Source organism: Tribolium castaneum, chromosome 4 (assembly GCF_031307605.1).
Source record: "Tribolium castaneum strain GA2 chromosome 4, icTriCast1.1, whole genome shotgun sequence".
NCBI lineage: Eukaryota > Metazoa > Arthropoda > Insecta > Coleoptera > Tenebrionidae > Tribolium > Tribolium castaneum.
The window spans coordinates 19,508,437-19,534,073 of NC_087397.1; the positions used below are offsets into that span (position 1 = coordinate 19,508,437).

General features: G+C 29.2%; 1 protein-coding gene across 1 annotated transcript; it reads right to left on the minus strand.

Annotated features, from left to right (window-relative positions):
* Window positions 1-12,076: 12,076 nt before the first annotated feature.
* Window positions 12,077-13,953, minus strand: LOC135265924 (uncharacterized). Its single transcript, XM_064356315.1, has 2 exons — window positions 13,840-13,953; window positions 12,077-13,783 (listed from the first exon to the last, which is right to left on the minus strand). The coding sequence occupies exon 2, from the start codon at window positions 13,705-13,707 to the stop codon at window positions 12,082-12,084; it is 1,626 nt and encodes a 541-aa protein (XP_064212385.1). The 5' UTR covers window positions 13,708-13,783; window positions 13,840-13,953; the 3' UTR covers window positions 12,077-12,081.
* Window positions 13,954-25,637: the final 11,684 nt, after the last annotated feature.

A 25,637-nucleotide genomic window follows, 5' to 3' on the forward strand; every position in this document is an offset into this window, starting at 1 on the left:
ATAATACTAATATTACTAAATTTGCTTATATGCAAACGCTTAATTAAGGTAACAGTTTCTTCCTTATATTTCGAAAACAGTTACTCCTAGCAATTTTTATCTTTTTACTAAAATTAAAGCTGATAAAATTTCCTACAAAATAGTTATTTGCATTTTTCTTGTAGGACCAAGCATAAACGAGTTATAGAGTTGGATATAAATAATATTTAACAAAAATTTGCTTTAAAATAAAATGCTTGAAAAACCGGAATTAAACTAAATTAATTGTGTCTAACACTTTAGTAGAGGAAAAAGGAGAAAACATAAAAGGCACCAAAGTCTTCAGAGTCGTTTTTGGTCGTCATATTAATAACAATAACATTAATAATAATAATACTAATATTACTAAATTTGCTTATATGCAAGCGCTTAATTAAGGTAACAGATTCTTGCTTATATTTCGAAAACAGTTACTCCTATTAATTTTTATCTTTTTACTAAAATTAAAGCTGATAAAATTTCCTACAAAATAGTTATTTGCATTTTTTATGTGGGACTAACCATAAGCGAGATATAAGTTTGAAAATAATTAATATTTAAAAAAAAGTGCTTTAACAGAAAATGTCTTGTGATTTAAAATACACTTAATTTATTGGGTCTAATACTTTATTAGAAGAAAAAGGAGGTGACATAAAAGTCACTGAAGTCTTCAGAGTCGTTTTTAAATATTGCATTTTCGTCTTCGTCTCAAACATTGAAAACTGAATTACATTTTTGTTTAGTAACAGTAACAGTTTTCACTTTGGTTTTTTGCTTATATCTCGAAAACAATTACTTCTATCAATTTTTATTTTTCTTTCAAAATTCAAGCTGATAAAATTTCCTACAAAATAGTTATTTGCATTTTTCTTGTAGGACCAACCATAAGCGAGTTATAGAGTTGGATATAAATAATCATTAACAAAAATTTGCTTTAAAATAAAATGTTTGAAAAACCTAAATTAAACTAAATTAATTGAGTCTAACACTTTAGTATAGGAAAAAGGAGAAAACATAAAAGGCACCAAAGTCTTCAGAGTCGTTTTTGGTCGTCATATTAATAACAATAACATTAATAATAATAATACTAATAGTACTAAATTTGCTTATATGCAAGCGCTTTATTAAGGTAACAGTTTTTTGGTTTCTTGCTTATATCTCGAAAACAGTTACTCCTATCAATTTTTATCTTTTTACTAAAATTAAAGCTGATAAAATTTCCTACAAAATAGTTATTAGCATTTTTCTTGTAGGACCAAGTATAAGCGAGTTATAAAGATGGTTATAAATAATATTTAACAAAAATTTGCTTTAAAATAAAATGTTTGAAATAATGAAATTAAACTAAATTAATTGTGTCTAACACTGTAGTAGAGGAAAAAGGAGAAGACATAAAAGTCACTAAAGGTTTCAGAGTCGTCTTTAATCGTCATACTAATAACAATAACATTAATAATAATAATACTAATAGTACTAAATTTGCTTATATGCAAGCGCTTAATTAAGGTAACAGTTTCTTGCTTATATTTCGAAAACAGTTACTCCTATCAATTTTTATTTTTTTACTAAAATTAAAGCTGATAAAATTTCCTACAAAATAGTTATTTGCATTTTTCCTGTAGGACCAAGCATAAACGAGTTATAGAGTTGGATATAAATAATATTTAACAAAAATTTGCTTTAAAATAAAATGCTTGAAAACCCGGAATTAAACTAAATTAATTGTGTCTAACACTTTAGTAGAGGAAAAAGGAGAAGACATAAAAGTCACTAAATGCTTCAGAGTCGTCTTTAGTCGTCATCTTAATAACAATAACATTAATAATAATAATACTAATAGTACTAAATTTGCTTAAATGCAAACGCTTAATTAAGGTGACAGTTTTTTGGTTTCTTGCTTATATCTCGAAAACAGTTACTCCTATCAATTTTTATCTTTTTACTAAAATTAAAGCTGATAAAATTTCCTACAAAATGGTTTTTTGCATTTTTCATGTAGGACTAACCATAAGCGAGATATAAGTTTGAAAATAATCAATATTTAAAAAAAAAAGTGCTTTAACAAAAAATGTTTTGTGATTTAAAGTTCACTTAATTTATTGGGTCCAATACTTTATTAGAAGAAAAAGGAGGTGACTTAAAAGTCACTGAAGTCTTCAGAGTGGTTTTTAAATGCTGCATTTTCGTCTACGTCTCAAACATTGAAAACTGAATTACATTTTTGTTCAGTAACTGTTACAGTTTTCAATTTGGTTTTTTGCTTATATCTCGAAAACAGTTACTCCTATCAATTTTTATCTTTTTTTTTTCAATATTCAAGCTGATAAAATTTCCTACAAAATAGTTATTTGCATTTTTCTTGTATGACCAACCATAAGCGCGTTATAGAGTTGGATATAAATAATCTTTAACAAAAATTTGCTTTAAAATAAAATGTTTGAAAAACCGAAACTAAACTAAATTAATTAAGACTAACACTTTAGTAGAGGAAAAAGAAGAAGACATAAAAGTCACCAAAGTCTTGAGAGTCGTTTTTAGTCGTCATATTAATAACAATAACATTAATAATAATAATACTAATATTACTAAATTTGCTTATATGCAAGCGCTTAATTGAGGTAACAGTTTCTTGCTTATATTTCGAAAACAGTTACTCCTATCAATTTTTATCTTTTTACTAAAATTAAAGCTGATAAAATTTTCTACAAAATAGTTATTTGCATTTTTTTATGTAGGACTAACCATAAGCGAGATATAAGTTTGAAAATAATTAATATTTAAAATAAAAGTGCTTTAACAGAAAATGTCTTGTGATTTAAAATACACTTAATTTATTGGGTCCAATACTTTATTAGAAGAAAAAGGAGGTGACATAAAAGTCACTGAAGTCTTCAGAGTCGTTTTTAAATGATGCATTTTCGTCTTCGTCTCAAACATTGAAAACTGAATTACATTTTTGTTTAGTAACTGTAACAGTTTTCACTTTGGTTTTTTGCTTATATCTCGAAAACAATTACTCCTATCAATTTTTATCTTTCTTTCAAAATTAAAGCTGATAAAATTTCCTACAAAATAGTTATGTGCATTTCTTTTGTAAGACCAACCATAAGCGAGTTATAGAGTTGGATATAAATAATCTTTAACAAAAATTTGCTTTAAAATAAAATGATTGAAAAACCTAAATTAAACTAAATTAATTGAGTCTAACACTTTAGTATAGGAAAAAGGAGAAAACATAAAAGTCACCAAAGTCTTCAAAGTCGTTTTTGGTCGTCATATTAATAACAATAACATTAATAATAATAATACTAATAGTACTAAATTTGCTTATATGCAAGCGTTTTATTAAGGTAACAGTTTTTTGGTTTCTTGCTTATATCTCGAAAACAGTTACTCCTATCAATTTTTATCTTTTTACTAAAACTAAAGCTGATAAAATTTCCTGCAAAATAGTTATTTGCATTTTTCTTGTAGGACCAAGTATAAGCGAGTTATAAAGATGGATATAAATAATATTTAACAAAAATTTGCTTTAAAATAAAATGTTTGAAATACTGAAATTAAACTAAATTAATTAAGACTAACACTTTAGTAGAAGAAAAAGGAGAAGACATAAAAGTCACCAAAGTCTTGAGAGTCGTTTTTAGTCGTCAGATTAATAACAATAACATTAATAATAATAATACTAATATTACTAAATTTGCTTATATGCAAGCGCTTAATTAAGGTAACAGTTTCTTGCTTATATTTCGAAAACAGTTACTCCTATCAATCTTTATCTTTTTACTAAAATTAAAGCTGATAAAATTTCCTACAAAATAGTTATTTGCATTTTTTATGTAGGACTAACCATAAGCGAGATATAAGTTTGAAAATAATTAATATTTAAAAAAAAAGTGCTTTAACAGAAAATGCCCTGTGATTTAAAATACACTTAATTTATTGGGTCCAATACTTTATTAGAAGAAAAAGGAGGTGACATAAAAGTCACTGAAGTCTTCAGAGTCGTTTTTAAATGATGCATTTTCGTCTTCGTCTCAAACATTGAAAACTGAATTACATTTTTGTTTAGTAACTGTAACAGTTTTCACTTTGGTTTTTTGCTTATATCTCGAAAACAATTACTCCTATCAATTTTTATCTTTCTTTCAAAATTAAAGCTGATAAAATTTCCTACAAAATAGTTATGTGCAATTCTTTTGTAAGACCAACCATAAGCGAGTTATAGAGTTGGATATAAATAATCTTTAACAAAAATTTGCTTTAAAATAAAATGATTGAAAAACCTAAATTAAACTAAATTAATTGAGTCTAACACTTTAGTATAGGAAAAAGGAGAAAACATAAAAGTCACCAAAGTCTTCAGAGTCGTTTTTGCTCGTCATATTAATAACAATAACATTAATAATAATAATACTAATAGTACTAAATTTGCTTATATGCAAGCGTTTTATTAAGGTAACAGTTTTTTGGTTTCTTGCATATATCTCGAAAACAGTTACTCCTATCAATTTTTATCTTTTTACTAAAACTAAAGCTGATAAAATTTCCTGCAAAACAGTTATTTGCATTTTTCTTGTAGGACCAAGTATAAGCGAGTTATAAAGATGGATATAAATAATATTTAACAAAAATTTGCTTTAAAATAAAATGTTTGAAATACTGAAATTAAACTAAATTAATTAAGACTAACACTTTAGTAGAAGAAAAAGGAGAAGACATAAAAGTCACCAAAGTCTTGAGAGTCGTTTTTAGTCGTCATATTAATAACAATAACATTAATAATAATAATACTAATATTACTAAATTTGCTTATATGCAAGCGCTTAATTAAGGTAACAGTTTCTTGCTTATATTTCGAAAACAGTTACTCCTATCAATCTTTATCTTTTTACTAAAATTAAAGCTGATAAAATTTCCTACAAAATAGTTATTTGCATTTTTTATGTAGGACTAACCATAAGCGAGATATAAGTTTGAAAATAATTAATATTTAAAAAAAAAGTGCTTTAACAGAAAATGCCCTGTGATTTAAAATACACTTAATTTATTGGGTCCAATACTTTATTAGAAGAAAAAGGAGGTGACATAAAAGTCACTGAAGTCTTCAGAGTCGTTTTTAAATGATGCATTTTCGTCTTTGTCTCAAACATTGAAAACTGAATTACATTTTTGTTTAGTAACTGTAACAGTTTTCACTTTGGTTTTTTGCTTATATCTCGAAAACAATTACTCCTATCAATTTTTATCTTTCTTTCAAAATTAAAGCTGATAAAATTTCCTACAAAATAGTTATGTGCATTTCTTTTGTAAGACTAACCGTAAGCGAGTTATAGAGTTGGATATAAATAATCTTTAACAAAAATTTGCTTTAAAATAAAATGTTTGAAAAACCTAAATTAAACTAAATTAATTGAGTCTAACACTTTAGTATAGGAAAAAGGAGAAAACATAAAAGGCACCAAAGTCTTCAGAGTCGTTTTTGGTCGTCATATTAATAACAATAACATTAATAATAATAATACTAATAGTACTAAATTTGCTTATATGCAAGCGCTTTATTAAGGTAACAGTTTTTTGGTTTCTTGCTTATATCTCGAAAACAGTTACTCCTATAAATTTTTATCTTTTTACTAAAATTAAAGCTGATAAAATTTCCTACAAAATAGTTATTAGCATTTTTCTTGTAGGACCAAGTATAAGCGAGTTATAAAGATGGATATAAATAATATTTAACAAAAATTTGCTTTAAAATAAAATGTTTGAAATACTGAAATTAAACTAAATTAATTGTGTCTAACACTTTAGTAGAGGAAAAAGGAGAAGACATAAAAGTCACTAAAGGTTTCAGAGTCGTCTTTAATCGTCATACTAATAACAATAACATTAATAATAATAAAACTAATAGTACTAAATTTGCTTGTATGCAAACGCTTAATTAAGGTGACAGTTTTTTGGTTTCTTGCTTATATCTCGAAAACAGTTACTCCTATCAATTTTTATCTTTTTACTAAAATTAAAGCTGATAAAAATTTTCCTACAAAATAGTTTTTTGCATTTTTCATGTAGGACTAACCATAAGCGAGATATAAGTTTGAAAATAATCAATATTTAAAAAAAAAGTGCTTTAACAAAAAATGTCTTGTGATTTAAAATACACTTAATTTATTGGGTCCAATACTTTATTAGAAAAAAAAGAAGGTGACTTAAAAGTCACTGAAGTCTTCAGAGTCGTTTTTAAATGCTGCATTTTCGTCTACGTCTCAAACATTGAAAACTGAATTACATTTTTGTTCAGTAACTGTTACAGTTTTCAATTTGGTTTTTTGCTTATATCTCGAAAACAGTTACTCCTATCAATTTTTATCTTTTTTTTCAATATTCAAGCTGATAAAATTTCCTACAAAATAGTTATTTGCATTTTTTATGTAGGACTAACCATAAGCGAGATATAAGTTTGAAAATAATTAATATTTAAAAAAAAAGTGCTTTAACAGAAAATGTCTTGTGATTTAAAATACACTTAATTTATTGGGTCCAATACTTTATTAGAAGAAAAAGGAGGTGACATAAAAGTCACTGAAGTCTTCAGAGTCGTTTTTAAATGATGCATTTTCGTCTTCGTCTCAAACATTGAAAACTGAATTACATTTTTGTTTAGTAACTGTAACAGTTTTCACTTTGGTTTTTTGCTTATATCTCGAAAACAATTACTCCTATCAATTTTTATCTTTCTTTCAAATTTAAAGCTGATAAAATTTCCTACAAAATAGTTATGTGCATTTCTTTTGTAAGACCAACCATAAGCGAGTTATAGAGTTGGATATAAATAATCTTTAACAAAAATTTGCTTTAAAATAAAATGTTTGAAAAACCTAAATTAAACTAAATTAATTGAGTCTAACACTTTAGTATAGGAAAAAGGAGAAAACATAAAAGTCACCAAAGTCTTCAGAGTCGTTTTTGGTCGTCATATTAATAACAATAACATTAATAATAATAATACTAATATTACTAAATTTGCTTATATGCAAGCGCTTAATTAAGGTAACAGTTTCTTGCTTATATCTCGAAAACAGTTCCTTCTATCAATTTTTATTTTTTTACTATAATTAAAGCTGATAAAATTTCCTACAAAATAGTTATTTGCATTTTTCTTGTAGGACCAAGTATAAGCGAGTTATAAAGATGGATATAAATAATATTTAACAAAAATTTGCTTTAAAATAAAATGTTTGAAATACTGAAATTAAACTAAATTAATTGTGTCTAACACTTTAGTGGAGGAAAATGGAGGACACATAAAAGTCACTAAAGGTTTCAGAGACGTCTTTAATCGTCATACTAATAACAATAACATTAATAATAATAATACTAATAGTACTAAATTTGCTTGTATGCAAACGCTTAATTAAGGTGACAGTTTTTTGGTTTCTTGCTTATATCTCGAAATAGTTACTCCTATCAATTTTTATCTTTTTAATAAAATTAAAGCTGATAAAATTTCCTACAAAATAGTTTTTTGCATTTTTCATGTAGGACTAACCATAAGCGAGATATAAGTTTGAAAATAATCAATATTTAAAAAAAAAGTGCTTTAACAAAAAATGTCTTGTGATTTAAAATACACTTAATTTATTGGATCCAATACTTTATTAGAAGAAAAAGGAGGTGACTTAAAAGTCACTGAAGTCTTCAGAGTCGTTTTTAAGTGCTGCATTTTCGTCTACGTCTCAAACATTGAAAACTGAATTACATTTTTGTTCAGTAACTGTTACAGTTTTCACTTTGGTTTTTTGCTTATATCTCGAAAACATTTACTCCTATAAATATTTATCTTTCTTTCAAAATTAAAGCTGATAAAATTTTCTACAAAATAGTTTTATGCATTTTTTTTGTAGGACCAACCATAAGCGAGTTATAGAGTTGGATATAAATAATCTTTAACAAAAATTTGCTTTAAAATAAAATATTTGAAAAACCGAAATTAAACTAAATTAATTGGGTCTAACACTTTAGTAGAGGAAAAAGGAAGAGACGTAAAAGTCACCAAAGTCTTCAGAGTCGTTTTTAATCGTCATATTAATAACAATAACATTAATAATAATAATACTAATAGTACTAAATTTGCTTATATGCATGCGCTTTATTAAGGTAACAGTTTTTTGGTTTCTTGCTTATATCTCGAAAACAGTTAATCCTATCAATTTTTATCTTTTTACTAAAATTAAAGCTGTTAAAATTTCCTACAAAATAGTTATTTGCATTTTTCTTGTAGGACCAAGTATAAGCGAGTTATAAAGATGGATATAAATAATCTTTAACAAAAATTTGCTTTAAAATAAAATGTTTGAAAAACCGAAATTAAACTAAATTAATTGGGTCTAACACTTTAGTAGAGGAAAAAGGAGGAGACGTAAAAGTCACCAAAGTCTTCAGAGTCGTTTTTAATCGTCATACTAATAACAATAACATTAATAATAATAATACTAATAGTACTACATTTGCTTGTATGCAAACGCTTAATTAAGGTGACAGTTTTTTGGTTTCTTGCTTATATCTCGAAAACAGTTACTCCTATCAATTTTTATCTTTTTACTAAAATTAAAGCTGATAAAATTTCCCACAAAATAGTTATTTCCATTTTTCTTGTAGGACCAAGTATAAGCGAGTTATAAAGATGGATATAAATAATATAACACAAAATAAGCTTTATTTTTGCTTAGAAAACTAAGCTTACTTTTATTACTACTATTATTATTATTTTTATTATTATTATTATTATTACTATTATTTTTATTATTATTATTACTATTATTATTATTATTAAAAACCGATAATAACTTTTGTATAGTAAATGTTTTTATACCAGTTTTAAAATGAGTTATTAATTTTATTCAATTTCTTGCCTAAAAACACATCACAGATGATCTCTTGCATAGAAATGAGAAAAGGCTCATATAACACACAAAATAAGCTTCATTTTTCCTTATTAAAAGTATTATTGTAAATGAAACTCGGAATTCACCCAAAAACTAATTTATTAGTAAATTAGATCCAACAACGACATTGACACTTCCACCGTGTCCTTCCAACTAACTAGGCGTTGCCCGTACGCGCCTCACGCGTCATCATTTTCCGCCAATTTCACCAGCAGCGCCCCCTTCACTTAACAGTCGGCCACGCTTCCGTGTTCCACGTCCTCGGGGAACCACCGGTGTTTCTAAAACAAGTAATTAACCAATACCATGTATCCGAGCCGTAGTATACATCTACAGCCCGAGTCCCACTTAAGAACTATTTATAAACAACCTGAAAATAATCATAATCGTGTTTCTCACGTTGAGAATGAATCTGAAAATAATCATAATCGTGTTTCTCACGTTGAGAATGAATCTGAAAATAACCATAATCGTGTTTCTCACGTTGAGAATTAATTAAGAACAACAACAATAAGAACACCAACAACAACAATAAGAACACCAACACCAACAAGATCAGTAACCTCAACAATAAGTAGAAGAACAATAAGAAGAACAAGAACAATAACAACAACAACAAATCATTAACTCATGAGTTTCAACGTAAAGCGCTTAAAAACAACATTTGGGCCCAAAATCGTGAGTTCACGTTGAACTTCACTCAGCTTCACAGCGAACTCAGTCATTCGTCACTGACATCGCCTATTGTTTCGTCTCCACTCGTCGTGGCGACAACGTAATGTCTCAATTTGTCCACTGAGTGAACACCCTCATATCGTTTTTGGGAACGCGTCGCCCCCGGCATGTCCGTCACGACATACCTATCGTAGTCGAGCACTTTCTGAATTCGGTACGGTCCCGAATATTTAGGTAACAGCTTCCGACTTTTGCCCTCGTTTGAAGCTCGCGTGGTGCGTACCAACACGAGATCACCTGCATTAAATCTCTTTGGGGCACAGCGTCGCTTGTCATAACGCTCTTTTTGCTTCTGCTGTTGCTTTTCGACACGCTGAGCAACGTCTGCTCGTGTCCGTGGCAAATCACCATCATGAACACCCTCTGTCACCACGTTGGTGAGGATTGAGTCATTAGCATGTCGAGGTGTATACCCCAACAACAATTCGTATGGACTTTTGCCCGTAGTCGAATTCGGCGTAGAATTAATACCCCAACTAATTCTACTCACAAAGTCATCCCATTTCTCTTCTTCTCTCGAGCTAGCAGCAAGCTGAGATAAAATCGTACGATTTAATCGCTCCACCTGGCCATTAGCCCGTGGTGTGGCAGTCGCGGTTAGTACTAATTTAACGTTTAAATCAGTACAATGTGTCTTAAACTTTTTGCTAGAAAAACAAGCCCCACGATCGGCTATTATACGTTTAGGTACACCAAACATTCCTGTAAGAGAAGCTAAAAATGATAAAACAGGGCCCACCTTAGTATTAGGCACGGCCCTGAGAAAGACAAATTTAGTAAATGCATCGATAACAGCTAAAAGATAAGAATTATTTGAGTTGCTCTTTACAAATGGTCCCAAATGATCCATGTGCAATGTGTCAAATGGTTGCGAATTCTTAGGTATGGGATTCAAAAATCCTGGCTGCTTTCCTCCGGCTTCCTTATTGTAGAGACACTCCAAGCAGCTAGAAATATACTTGTGAACATACCTCCGCATTGAAGGAAACCAATAAGATTTCGACACAGATGCCAAAGTTTTCTCATTCGATAAATGGCCAATTCCATCGTGGTGTGCTAATAAAATCTGGCGTCTTACCGCTTTTGGTACGACCCATTTTAATCCTGACTCAGTCTGTTTGAATACTCGACCATCCTTTAGTTTATACTCTTTGTGAATGGCACGCTCTTCAGCGTTCGTCGGTGATTTTTCCAATATTTCCTTCAACAATGCGCATCTCGCATCTTTCATTTGAACAGCTAAAATCCAATCATCATCGTTAACATTAATATGCAAGACTTCCACTGAAGGCTCCGAAGGATCTAATACCGGATTTCTACTTAAAGCGTCAACGTGACTCATTTTACTGCCAGGTCTGTATTCTACAGTAAAGTCGAACTCAGAAGTCAACAACCACCATCTCCCAATTCGTGGAATCAAATCTCTCTTGGTGAGGGTTGTTCGTAAAGCATTACAGTCTGTGATCACCTTGAATTGAAGCCCCAACAAGTATACTCGATAATGTTTGAGAGAACAGACCACCGCTAGCGTTTCTAGCTCGTACGAGTGGTACCTTTGTTCCTCTTTGGTCGTCTGTCGGCTGAAAAACATAACTGGACGCAAAGATCCATCACCTTGTCGTTGCAACAGAATGCCACCAATTCCAACTTTAGAAGCGTCAGTGTGTAACTCCGTTTCAGCTTCCGCGTCGTAAATTGCAAGAACTGGTCTGCTCGTCAAGATGTCTTTTAAAGTCTGAAAAGCCCGCTCTTGTGCTTCTTCCCAAACAAATGCACTGCCTTTCTTTAGGAGACTCGTCAAACTATTTGCTATTGTTGCGTAATCTTTCACGTACTTTCGAAAGTACCCACACAAACCTAAGAATTGCCTAAGTTTGTGTACGTCTGTTGGTTTGGGAAAAGCTGTCACCGCTTTGATTTTTGTCTCGCCTGGCTTAATGCCTTCCGCACTGATCTCATGCCCTAAATACTCTATTTGACTTCCAAAGAAGCAACATTTACTCAGCTTTAGAGTCAATCCGAACTGTCGAAGCAATTGAAACACCGTTCGTAAATTGTTAAGACCTGTTTCAAAGTCTTTGGAAGGTATCAGAAGATCATCTATGTAACAATAAGCGGTCTGAAACCGTAATGGACCCAACACCTTATTCATAGCTCGCTGAAACACTGCCGGAGCGTTGGCTAGACCAAAAGGCATGCGGACAAACTCGTAATGCCCATCAGGCGTAACAAATGCTGTCTTTGGAATCGATTCGGTGGCCATTGGGATCTGATAGTACCCACTCGCGAGATCTAGTGTGGTGAAAAACTTTGCACCGTTTAGTTTATCCAAATGTTCGTCTACTCGTGGTAACGGAAAGCGATCTTTGATTGTTTTCGAATTTAATTACCGATAGTCAACACACATACGGTGTTGCCCATCTTTCTTCCGCACCAACAGTATGGGACTCGAATATGGCGAGTCTGATTCTCGTATGACTCCGCTACCTAACAAGTCATTTACTATATCTCGAACAATTCTTCTTTCGTGATGCGATAACCGATAAGGACGATAAACTATTTCCGCTACATTTCGTGCAAAACAATCTCGAAATTCGTTAACGAGTTGTAACAATTGCTCGAACTGAGCCGGGTCTAGATTCTTATTGACTTGTGTAAGAAGTTCCCACCGTTGAAAACTCTTTACCTCAACCTTCCCCACAGAAAACACACTCACCGTCGTAGCTGTCCTTTCCTGCTCGCAAGGCTCAGCTCTCGCAACGATTTGCGCCTTTCGATATACCAGATCTTGGTGCGATAGATTGCGAACGGTCACTAGGCCTCCATCACATGTGACACACCGATGAACAACGTGTTCGAACCCTGGTCTCGGACGTTGACACCCTTCAACGTAATAAGCTCCTTTCCACCCATCGTCTTTTGCCTTGATTCGTATGCAACCAATGGATTGAGGAGGGATCACTGTTTCCTCTTCCGCCCAAAGTGCAACTTTTCGTGTCGGAAGTTGGCCTAGAAATGCTTGGATCGATTCGTTGTTTCCGTCAACTACTCTCACAGCTTCCTCATTTGCTATAATCGTATTAGCACCCGCATTCAGGAAGGTCTGTCCCACTATGACAGGCACACGTTGTGCACTGTCTTCGACGATCAAAGCTTTTACGTTTGCCTTGACAAGATCCACTTCTAGCTCTACTTCGACTTCCCCATGCACTTTGGTGATTCCCTGGCCATAACCACGAATCAAATGTAAACTTGGCTGCCACATCAGTCCCAATTCTCTAGCAACACTTTGCTTGACAAGGACCGGTTCAGCTCCTGAGTCAATGTAAGCTCGCGTCGGCTTACCATTGACCTTAATGTCTATGTAATAATTCTTATTATTACTTGCGTCAGCTACACTTGTCGTTAGTGCCTGCTTAGACATGTTTTCTTTTACTAAGTTACCACGTCGGCACTCAGCATCCACATGTCCAATGCGACCACATTTCTTGCACTCAATTCTTGGTTTCGGGCACTTTGTCGCAACATGTCCTCGATTACGACAATTGTAACACCGAACTGACGAATACAGTTTTTGTGCTTCGACTCGACTTGGAAGGAACCTCCTCCTTTCCCGAGGCGCCTGCTTTGCGAGCGTATCCCGCTTGTCACCTTCGGATCTCAGAGTCGACAAATACTCAGCGTACAAGCTTTCGGGTGTAACGTAACGCCCTGCTCTAGCCCCATTTCTGAGAGTCACGTCAGTCATTCCATCAATAAGACAGGAGACTGCATTCGTTCCTGTTATGTCACAAGCCTGCAACAGATTTAATTTCCCAAAATAATATTGTGCCCAGGTTTCACCATCTTCCTTCACCCTATTCACTAGCTTACGAAGTGTGGAAGCATAATCGTGGTGATCGGGGAAGGTGGCTTGTAACAAACGTTTCCATTCATCCCAGCTCCGGTCGTATGCTGAGGGATCGAGATTGTCGTACCACTCCTTGGCCAACCCCTTGAGTTGACTTATCATGCCGTAAATCGTTGTACGTTCGTCCCAACCGTTCACGAGAGCCAACTGGTCAATTTTATGCAACCACTTAGTGGTACTAAAATTGGGGTTTCCTGGAGCGAATTCAGGAATCAGGTCACTTTTAATGCCAACTTGTCCTGATGTGTGCTCAAAATTGCGGTTTAGCAAACGTCGATTCAAGTTTTCCACGAGTTGCTCAAGTCTCGCGATTCTAGCGGATTCGGCCGAAACTGGGGGTGAATTTACTGTACTGGAGACCCCAGGCGCGGACCTTTTCGGCCGTGGCTCATCGTCACTTGAGTCCGAGTCGTCCGAGTCCACATTTCCTCGGTACCTGTGACGCCCCATTGCGAAAATCTCACCAGAAAACTTTTCGCGCCTTTTGAGCCACACCCAAATGAAAATTGACAGCGTGTGGTTGCGTAACTCCTAGAACTCGTCAGAAATCAGAAAAACCAGATAAATTCGGCTAGCACCCGATTGATTTGTTCGATTTCAAGTCGTAAAACACAATTTTGTTACGAATGAAACGGTACAGATTCCCAAAACTTCAATTTTTGGCCCTTGCCTTGGCCACCCACAAATTCCTCACAAAATCACCACAATTCACCACTCTCTATCGGAAACGATTATTTGAGCAATATCCTACCGCTGCTCTGTAAATGAAACTCGGAATTCACCCAAAAACTAATTTATTAGTAAATTAGATCCAACAACGACATTGACACTTCCACCGTGTCCTTCCAACTAACTAGGCGTTGCCCGTACGCGCCTCACGCGTCATCATTTTCCGCCAATTTCACCAGCAGCGCCCCCTTCACTTAACATTATTATTATTATTATTATTATTACTATTATTATTATTATTATTATTATTATTATTATTATTATTATTATTATTATTATTATTATTATTATTATTATTATTATTATTATTATTATTATTATTATTACTATTATTTTTATTATTATTATTATTATTATTATTATTGTTATTATTATTAATATTAAAAACTTATATTAAACAGATAGAAAACGTCGTATTCTGACACAAAAAAACGAATTACGTTATAGACTTGACGAGAACGGCGTATCTCGGACTCTTATAGGACTCTTATAGGGTCAAAAAGTATCAGTTTAGATTAAAACAAATTATTTTTGTTGACTCTCAGCCTGAATTGTTCATCAGTTCAAACAAAAACGGCTTATTTTAGACGATCTTTTGCTTTGAACAAGAAAACTTACATCGAACAGACTAAAAACGTATTAATCTGGCATAAAAGAGCAATTTATGTATCACTTTGGATAAAGGCAGCTAATCCTATTCGTTTCATTGCTTAAAATAGACAAAATTGTTAATAAATCTAACAAAAACGCTGTATTCTTGCACCAAATACTAATTACATTATAGTTTCGACGAGAATAGCTTATTTGGAATGATTCTATGCTTCCAAACGAGTAAATTTTTATTAAACATAAAGACATTTTATATTGCAGTTTGTATTAAAACAAAATATTTTCGTTGATCCTTTGTTAGAAGCAGCAAACCTAACATTTAAGAATCTGAAAACTTTGTATTCGAACACAAACCACCGAATTTTGTATCAGTTTAGACAAAAACGGTTGATTTTCGACAATATTTTGCTTTGAACAAGAAAACTTATATCAATCTGACTAAAAACGTCTTAATTTAGCACAAAACAAAAGATTTGCTTTATAGTCTTAACGAGAGCTGTTAATTTTAAACGGTTCTATGCTTTGAAACGAGTAAACTTTGACTGAACAGAGGAAAAACATCTTATTTCGCCTTTTAAAAACGATTCATGCCACAGTTTGGATAAAAACCAATTATTTTCGTTAATTCATTGTTACAAACAAGAAACCTTACATCAAAGTAACTGAAAACCCCTTTATTCAGGCACAGAAATTCGAATTACGTTTCGGTCTGGACAAAAACTGCTTACTTTAGACGATCCTTTGTTTTGAATACAAAAACTTACATTAAAAAGATTAAAAACGTCTTATTCTGGCTGAAAACTGCAAATTATAGATTACTCTAGATAAAAGCAATTTATCCTGATTACTCCTTTACTTAGAATAGAGTAAACTTGTATAAAACTTAATGAAAACTTTAAATTTCGTCCCAAAGAAATAAATTACGTTATAGTTTTGACCAGCACTGTTTATTTCAAACGATTTTATGATTCGAAACTAATGAACTTTTATGGGGCAGATGCAAAACCACATATTACCATATAAAGCGTTGTTTTAAAGCAAATTATTGCCTTTTGCAACAAGAAATTTCACGTCAAAGAAACTGAAAACTTCGTATCCATGCACAAATATCGAATTACGTATCAGTTTAGGCAAATACAGCTTATTTTAAACGATTCCTTGCTATAAACAAAAAAAATTTTATCAAACATATTGAAAACGTCTTATTCTCGAAAATAAGAGCAAATTATGTATCAGCTTTAACAAAAGCGGATTACTCTGTCTGATTCTATGCTTAGAGTAGAGTAAACTAGTATAAAACGTAATGAAAACTCTATATTCAAGCTCAAAAGAACAAATTACGTTATAGTTTTGACAAAAAAAATTATTTCGGACGATTACATACTTCGAAGTAAGCAAACTTTAATTGAACAAGTGCAAAAGCTAATACTTTGCTTTAAAATAACGATTTATGTAGTAATATGGTATTTTGCATCTGTCCTATAAAAGTTTACTCGTTTCGCTCCATTGAATCATTCGAAATAAATTATTTTGACACAACAACAACGAAAATAATTTGTTTTTGTTTAAACTGTAACATGTCGTTTTTATAAAACGAACTAAGACGTTTGGCATCTGTTTAGTGAAAGTTTTCTCGTTTGGGGGCATAAAATCGTTTGAAATTAACAGTTCTGGTCAAAACTATAACGTAAATTATTTCTTTGAGACGAAATTTAAAGTTTTCATTAAGTTTTATACAAGTTTGCTCTATTCTAAGCAAAGGAGTAAACAGGATAAACTGCTTTTATCCAAAGTAACACATAATTTGCAGTTTTGATCCAGAATAAGACGTTTTTAATCTTTTTAATGTAAGTTTTTGTATTCAAAACAAAGGATCGTCTAAAGTAAGCAGTTTTTGTCCAGACTGAAACGTAATTCGAATTTCTGTGCCTGAATAGGGGGTTTTCAGTTACTTTGATGTAAGGTTTCTTGTTTGTAACAATGAATTAACGAAAATAATTGGTTTTTATCCTAACTGTGGCATGAATCGTTTTTAAAAGGCGAAATAAGATGTTTTTCCTCTGTTCAGTGAAAGTTTACTCGTTTCAAAGCATAGAACTGTTTGAAATTAACAGCTCTCGTTAAGACTATAACGCAGATCTTTTGTTTTGTGCTAAAATAAGACGTTTTTAGTCAGTTTGATATAAGTTTTCTTGTTCAAAGCACAATATTGTCGAAAATCAACCGTTTTTGTCTAAACTGATACAAAATTCGGTGGTTTGTGTCCGAATACAAAGTTTTCAGATTCTTTAATGTTAGGTTTGCTGCTTCTAACAAAGAATCAACGAAAATATTTTGTTTTAATACAAACTGCAATATAAAATGTCTTTATAGGACAAAACATGATGTTTGGCATCTGTTTAATAAAAATTTACTCGTTTGGAAGCATAGAATCATTCCAAATAAGCTATTCTCGTCGAAACTATAATGTAATTAGTATTTTGTGCTAGAATACAGCGTTTTTGTTAGATTTATTAACAATTTTGTCTATTTTAAGCAATGAAACGAATAGGATTAGCTGCCTTTATCCAAAGTGATACATAAATTGCTCTTTTATGCCAGATTAATACGTTTTTAGTCTGTTCGATATAAGTTTTCTTGTTCAAAGCAAAAGATCGTCTAAAATAAGCCGTCTAAAATAATTTGTTTTAATCCAAACTGATACTTTTTGACCCTATAAGAGTCCTATAAGAGTCCGAGATACGCCGTTCTCGTCAAGTCTATAACGTAATTCGTATTTTTGTGTCAGAATACGACGTTTTCTGTCTGTTTAATATAATTTTTTAATAATAATAATAATAACAATTATAATAATAATAATAGTAATAGTAACAAAAGTAATAATAATAGTAATACTTTTAATAAGGAAAAATGAAGCTTATTTTGTGTGTTACATGAGCGTTTTCTCATTTCTATGCAAAACATCATGTGTGATCTGTGTTTTTAGGCAATCTAAGCCATTTTATAGTTTTTAGGCAAGAAATTGTCTAAAATAAATCACTCATTTTAAAACTGGTATAAAAACATTTACTATACAAAAGTTATAATCGGTTTTTAATAATAATATAAACAATAATAATAATAATAATAATAGTAATAATAATAATAATAATAATACTTATAATAATGAATTTCTTTCTAAATTAAAGCTTAGTTTTTCTAAGCAAAAATGAAGCTTATTTTGTGTTATCTGCGCGTTTTCTCATTTCTATGCAAGAGATCATCTGTGATCTGTGTTTTTAGGCAAGAAATTGTCTAAAATTAATAACTCATTTTAAAACTGGTATGAAAACATTTACTATACAAAAGTTATAATCGGTTTTTAATAATAATAATATTAATAATAATAATAATAATAATAGTAATAATAATAAAAATAATAGTAATAATAATAATAATAATAATAAAATAAAATAATAATAGTAGTAACAAAAGTAAGCTTTGTTTTCTAAGCAAAAATTAAGCTTATTTTGTGTTATATGAGCGTTTTCTCATTTCTATGCATGAGATCATCTGTGATCTGTGTTTTTAGGCAAGAAATTGTCTAAAATTAATAACTCATTTTAAAACTGGTATAAAAACATTTACTATACAAAAGTTATAATCGGTTTTTAATAATAATAATATTAATAATAATAATAATAATAATAATAATAATAATAGTAATAATAATAAAAATAATAGTAATAATAATAATAGTAGTAATAAAAGTAAGCTTAGTTTTCTAAGAAAAAATTAAGCTTATTTTGTGTTATATGAGCGTTTTCTCATTTCTATGCATGAGATCATCTGTGATCTGTGTTTTTAGGCAAGAAATTGTCTAAAATTAATAACTCATTTTAAAACTGGTATAAAAACATTTACTATACAAAAGTTATAATCGGTTTTTAATAATATTAATAATAATAATAATAATAATAATAATAATAATAATAATAATAGTAATAATAATAAAAATAATAGTAATAATAATAATAATAAAAATAATAATAGTAGTAATAAAAGTAAGCTTAGTTTTCTAAGCAAAAATGAAGCTTATTTTGTGTTATATGAGCGTTTTCTCATTTCTATGCATGAGATCATCTGTGATCTGTGTTTTTAGGCAAGAAATTGTCTAAAATTAATAACTCATTTTAAAACTGGTATAAAAACATTTACTATACAAAAGTTATAATCGGTTTTTAATAATATTAATAATAATAATAATAATAATAATAATAATAATAATAGTAATAATAATAAAAATAATAGTAATAATAATAATAATAAAAATAATAATAGTAGTAATAAAAGTAAGCTTAGTTTTCTAAGCAAAAATGAAGCTTATTTTGTGTTATATGAGCGTTTTCTCATTTCTATGCAAGAGATCATCTGTGATCTGTGCTTTTAGGCAAGAAATTGTCTAAAATTAATAACTCATTTTAAAACTGGTATAAAAACATTCACTATACAAAAGTTATAATCGGTTTTAATAATAATAATAATAATAATAATAATAATAATAATAATAATAATAATAATAATAATAATAATAATAATAATAATAATAATAATAATAATAATAATAATAATAATAATAATAATAATAATAATAATAATAATAATAATAGTAATAATAATAAAAATAATAGTAATAATAATAATAATAAAAATAATAATAATAGTAGTAATAAAAGTAAGCTTAGTTTTCTAAGCAAAAATGAAGCTTATTTTGTGTTAGATGAGCGTTTTCTCATTTCTATGCAAAAGATCATGTGTGATCTGTGTTTTTAGGCAATCTAAACCATTTTATAGTTTTTAATATTTAACAAAAATTTGCTTTTAAATAAAATGTTTGAAAAACTAAAATTAAACTAAATTAATTGTGTCTAACACTTTAGTAAAAGGAAAAGGAGGAGACATAAAAATCACTAAAGTCTTAGAGTTGTCTTCAGTCGTCATATTAATAACAATAACATTTATAATAACAATACTAGTAGTCCTAAATTTGCTTATATGCAAGCGCTTAATTAAGGTAACAGTTTTTTTGTTTTTTGTTTATATCTCGAAAACAGTTACTTCTATCAATTTTTAACTTTTCACCAAAATTAAAGGTGATAAAATTTCCTACAAAATAGTTATTTGCATTTTTCATGTAGAACTAACCATAAGCGAGATATAAGTTTGAAAATAATTAATAACTAAAAAAAAATGTGTTTTAACAGAAAATGTCTTGTGATTTAAAATACACTTAACTTATTGGGTCCAATACTTAATTAGAAGAAAAAGGAGGTGACAGTAAATGCTGCATTTTCGTCTTCGTCTCAAACATTGAAAACTGAATTACATTTTTGTTCAGTAACAGTTACAGTTTTCTTATTGATTTTTTGCTTATATCTCGAAAACAGTTACTCCTATCAAATTTTATCTTTCTTCCTAAATTAAAGCTGATAAAATTTCCAACAAAATAATTATTTACATTTTTCTTGTAGGACCAAACATAAACGAGTTATAGAGTTGGATATAAATAATATTTAACAAAAATTTGCTTTAAAATAAAATGCTTGAAAAACCGGAACTAAACTAAATTAATTGGGTCTAACACTTTAGTAGAGGAAAAAGGAGGAGACGTAAAAGTCACCAAAGTCTTCAGAGTCGTTTTTAATCGTCATATTAATAACAATAACATTAATAATAATAATACTAATAGTACTAAATTTGCTTATATGCAAGCGCTTTATTAAGGTAACAGTTTTTTGGCTTCTTGCTTATATCTCGAAAACAGTTACTCCTATCAATTTTTATCTCTTTTTCAAAATTAAAGCTGATAAAATTTCCTACAAAATAGTTATTTGCATTTTTTTGTAGGACCAACCATAAGCGAGTTATAGAGTTGGATATAAATAATCTTTAACAAAAATTTTCTTTAAAATAAAATGTTTGAAAAACCGATATTAAACCAAATTAATTGGGTCTAACACTTTAGTAGAGGAAAAAGGAGAAGACATAAAAGTCACCAAAGTCTTCAGAGTAGTTTTTAGTACTAAATTTGCTTATATGCAAGCGCTTAATTAAGGTAACAGTTTTTTGGTTTCTTGCTTATATCTCGAAAACAGTTACTCCTATTAATTTTTATCTTTTTACTAAAATTAAAGCTGATAAAATTTCCTACAAAATAGTAATTTGCATTTTTCATGTAGGACTAACCATAAGCGAGATGTAAGTTTGAAAATAATTAATATTTAAAAAAAAAGTGCTTTAACAGAAAATGTCTTGTGATTTAAAATACACTTAATTTAATGGGTCCAATACTTTATTAGAAGAAAAAGGAGGTGACATAAAAGTCACTGAATTCTTCAGAGTCGATTTTAAATGCTGCATTTTGGTCTTTGTCTCAAACATTGAAAACTGAATTACATTTTTGTTCAGTAACAGTTACAGTTTTCTTATTGGTTTTTTGCTTATATCTCGAAAACAGTTACTCCTATCAATTTTTATCTTTTTTTCGAAATTCAAGCTGATAAAATTTCCTACAAAATAGTTATTTGCATTTTTCTTGTAGGACCAACCATAAGCGAGTTATAGAGTTGGATATAAATAATCATTAACAAAAATTTGCTTTAAAATAAAATGTTTGAAAAACCGAAATTAAACTAAATTAATTAAGACTAACACTTTAGTAGAGGAAAAAGGAGAAGACATAAAAGTCACCAAAGTCTTGAGAGTCGTTTTTAGTCGTCATATTAATAACAATAACATTAATAATAATAATACTAATATTACTAAATTTGCTTATATGCAAGCGCTTAATTAAGGTAACAGTTTCTTGCTTATATTTCGAAAACAGTTACTCCTATCAATTTTTATCTTTTTACTAAAATTAAAGCTGATAAAATTTCCTACAAAATAGTTATTTGCATTTGTTATGTAGGACTAACCATAAGCGAGATATAAGTTTGAAAATAATTAATATTAAAAAAAAAAGTGCTTTAACAGAAAATGTCTTGTGATTTAAAATACACTTAATTTATTGGGTCCAATACTTTATTAGAAGAAAAAGGAGGTGACTTAAAAGTCACTGAAGTTTTCAGAGTCGTTTTTAAATGCTGCATTTTCGTCTACGTCTCAAACATTGAAAACTGAATTACATTTTTGTTCAGTAACTGATACAGTTTTCACTTTGGTTTTTTGCTTATATCTCGAAAACAGTTACTCCTATAAATTTTTATCTTTCCTTAAAAATTAAAGCTGATAAAATTTCCTACAAAATAGTTTTTAGCATTTTTTTTGTAGGACCAACCATAAGCGAGTTATAGATTTGGATATAAATAATCTTTAACAAAAATTTGCTTTAAAATAAAATGTTTGAAAAAAAGAAATTAAACTAAATTAATTGGGTCTAACACTTTAGTAGAGGAAAAAGGAGGAGACGTAAAATTCACCAAAGTCTTCAGAGTCGTTTTTAATCGTCATATTAATAACAATAACATTAATAATAATAATAATAATAGTACTAAATTTGCTTATATGCAAGCGCTTTATTAAGGTAACAGTTTTTTGGTTTCTTGCTTATATCTCGAAAACAGTTACTCCTATCAATTTTTATCTTTTTACTAAAATTAAAGCTGATAAAATTTCCTACAAAATAGTTATTTGCATTTTTCCTGTAGGACCAAGTATAAGCGAGTTAAAAGGATAGATATAAATAATATTTAACAAAAATTTGCTTTAAAATAAAATGTTTGAAATACTGAAATTAAACTAAATTAATTGTGTCTAACACTTTAGTAGAGGAAAAAGGAGAAGACATAAAAGTCACTAAAGGTTTCAGAGTCGTCTTTAATCGTCATACTAATAACAATAACATTAATAATAATAATACTAATAGTACTAAATTTGCTTGTATGCAAACGCTTAATTAAGGTGACAGTTTTTTGGTTTCTTGCTTATATCTCGAAAACAGTTACTCCTATCAATTTTTATCTTTTTACTAAAATTAAAGCTGATAAAATTTCCTACAAGATAGTTATTTGCATTTTTCTTGTAGAACCAAGTATAAGCGAGTTATAAAGATGGATATAAATAATATTTAACAAAAATTTGCTTTAAAATAAAATGTTTGAAATACTGAAATTAAACTAAATTAATTGTGTCTAACAATTTAGTAGAGGAAAAAGGAGAAGACATAAAAGTCACTAAAGGTTTCAGAGTCGTCTTTAATCGTCATACTAATAACAATAACCTTAATAATAATAATACTAATAGTACTAAATTTGCTTGTATGCAAACGCTTAATTAAGGTGACAGTTTTTTGGTTTCTTGCTTATATCTCGAAAACAGTTACTCCTATCAATTTTTATCATTTTACTAAAATTAAAGCTGATAAAATTTCCTACAAAATAGTTTTTTGCATTTTTCATGTAGGACTAACCATAAGCGAGATATAAGTTTGAAAATAATCAATATTTAAAAAAAAAGTGCTTTAACAAAAAATGTCTTGTGATTTAAAATACACTTAATTTATTGGATCCAATACTTTATTAGAAGAAAAAGGAGGTGACTTAAAAGTCACTGAAGTCTTCAGAGTCGTTTTTAAGTGCTGCATTTTCGTCTACGTCTCAAACATTGAAAACTGAATTACATTTTTGTTCAGTAACTGTTACAGTTTTCACTTTGGTTTTTTGCTTATATCTCGAAAACATTTACTCCTATAAATATTTATCTTTCTTTCAAAATTAAAGCTGATAAAATTTTCTACAAAATAGTTTTATGCATTTTTTTTGTAGGACCAACCATAAGCGAGTTATAGAGTTGGATATAAATAATCTTTAACAAAAATTTGCTTTAAAATAAAATATTTGAAAAACCGAAATTAAACTAAATTAATTGGGTCTAACACTTTAGTAGAGGAAAAAGGAAGAGACGTAAAAGTCACCAAAGTCTTCAGAGTCGTTTTTAATCGTCATATTAATAACAATAACATTAATAATAATAATACTAATAGTACTAAATTTGCTTATATGCATGCGCTTTATTAAGGTAACAGTTTTTTGGTTTCTTGCTTATATCTCGAAAACAGTTAATCCTATCAATTTTTATCTTTTTACTAAAATTAAAGCTGATAAAATTTCCTACAAAATAGTTATTTGCATTTTTCTTGTAGGACCAAGTATAAGCGAGTTATAAAGATGGATATAAATAATCTTTAACAAAAATTTGCTTTAAAATAAAATGTTTGAAAAACCGAAATTAAACTAAATTAATTGGGTCTAACACTTTAGTAGAGGAAAAAGGAGGAGACGTAAAAGTCACCAAAGTCTTCAGAGTCGTTTTTAATCGTCATACTAATAACAATAACATTAATAATAATAATACTAATAGTACTACATTTGCTTGTATGCAAACGCTTAATTAAGGTGACAGTTTTTTGGTTTCTTGCTTATATCTCGAAAACAGTTACTCCTATCAATTTTTATCTTTTTACTAAAATTAAAGCTGATAAAATTTCCCACAAAATAGTTATTTCCATTTTTCTTGTAGGACCAAGTATAAGCGAGTTATAAAGATGGATATAAATAATATAACACAAAATAAGCTTTATTTTTGCTTAGAAAACTAAGCTTACTTTTATTACTACTATTATTATTATTTTTATTATTATTATTATTATTACTATTATTTTTATTATTATTATTACTATTATTATTATTATTAAAAACCGATAATAACTTTTGTATAGTAAATGTTTTTATACCAGTTTTAAAATGAGTTATTAATTTTATTCAATTTCTTGCCTAAAAACACATCACAGATGATGTCTTGCATAGAAATGAGAAAAGGCTCATATAACACACAAAATAAGCTTCATTTTTCCTTATTAAAAGTATTATTATTATTATTATTATTATTACTATTATTATTATTATTATTATTATTATTATTATTATTATTATTATTATTATTATTATTATTATTATTATTATTATTATTACTATTATTTTTATTATTATTATTATTATTATTATTATTGTTATTATTATTAATATTAAAAACTTATATTAAACAGATAGAAAACGTCGTATTCTGACACAAAAAAACGAATTACGTTATAGACTTGACGAGAACGGCGTATCTCGGACTCTTGTAGGACTCTTATAGGGTCAAAAAGTATCAGTTTAGATTAAAACAAATTATTTTTGTTGACTCTCAGCCTGAATTGTTCATCAGTTCAAACAAAAACGGCTTATTTTAGACGATCTTTTGCTTTGAACAAGAAAACTTACATCGAACAGACTAAAAACGTATTAATCTGGCATAAAAGAGCAATTTATGTATCACTTTGGATAAAGGCAGCTAATCCTATTCGTTTCATTGCTTAAAATAGACAAAATTGTTAATAAATCTAACAAAAACGCTGTATTCTTGCACCAAATACTAATTACATTATAGTTTCAACGAGAATAGCTTATTTGGAATGATTCTATGCTTCCAAACGAGTAAATTTTTATTAAACATAAAGACATTTTATATTGCAGTTTGTATTAAAACAAAATATTTTCGTTGATCCTTTGTTAGAAGCAGCAAACCTAACATTTAAGAATCTGAAAACTTTGTATTCGAACACAAACCACCGAATTTTGTATCAGTTTAGACAAAAACGGTTGATTTTCGACAAT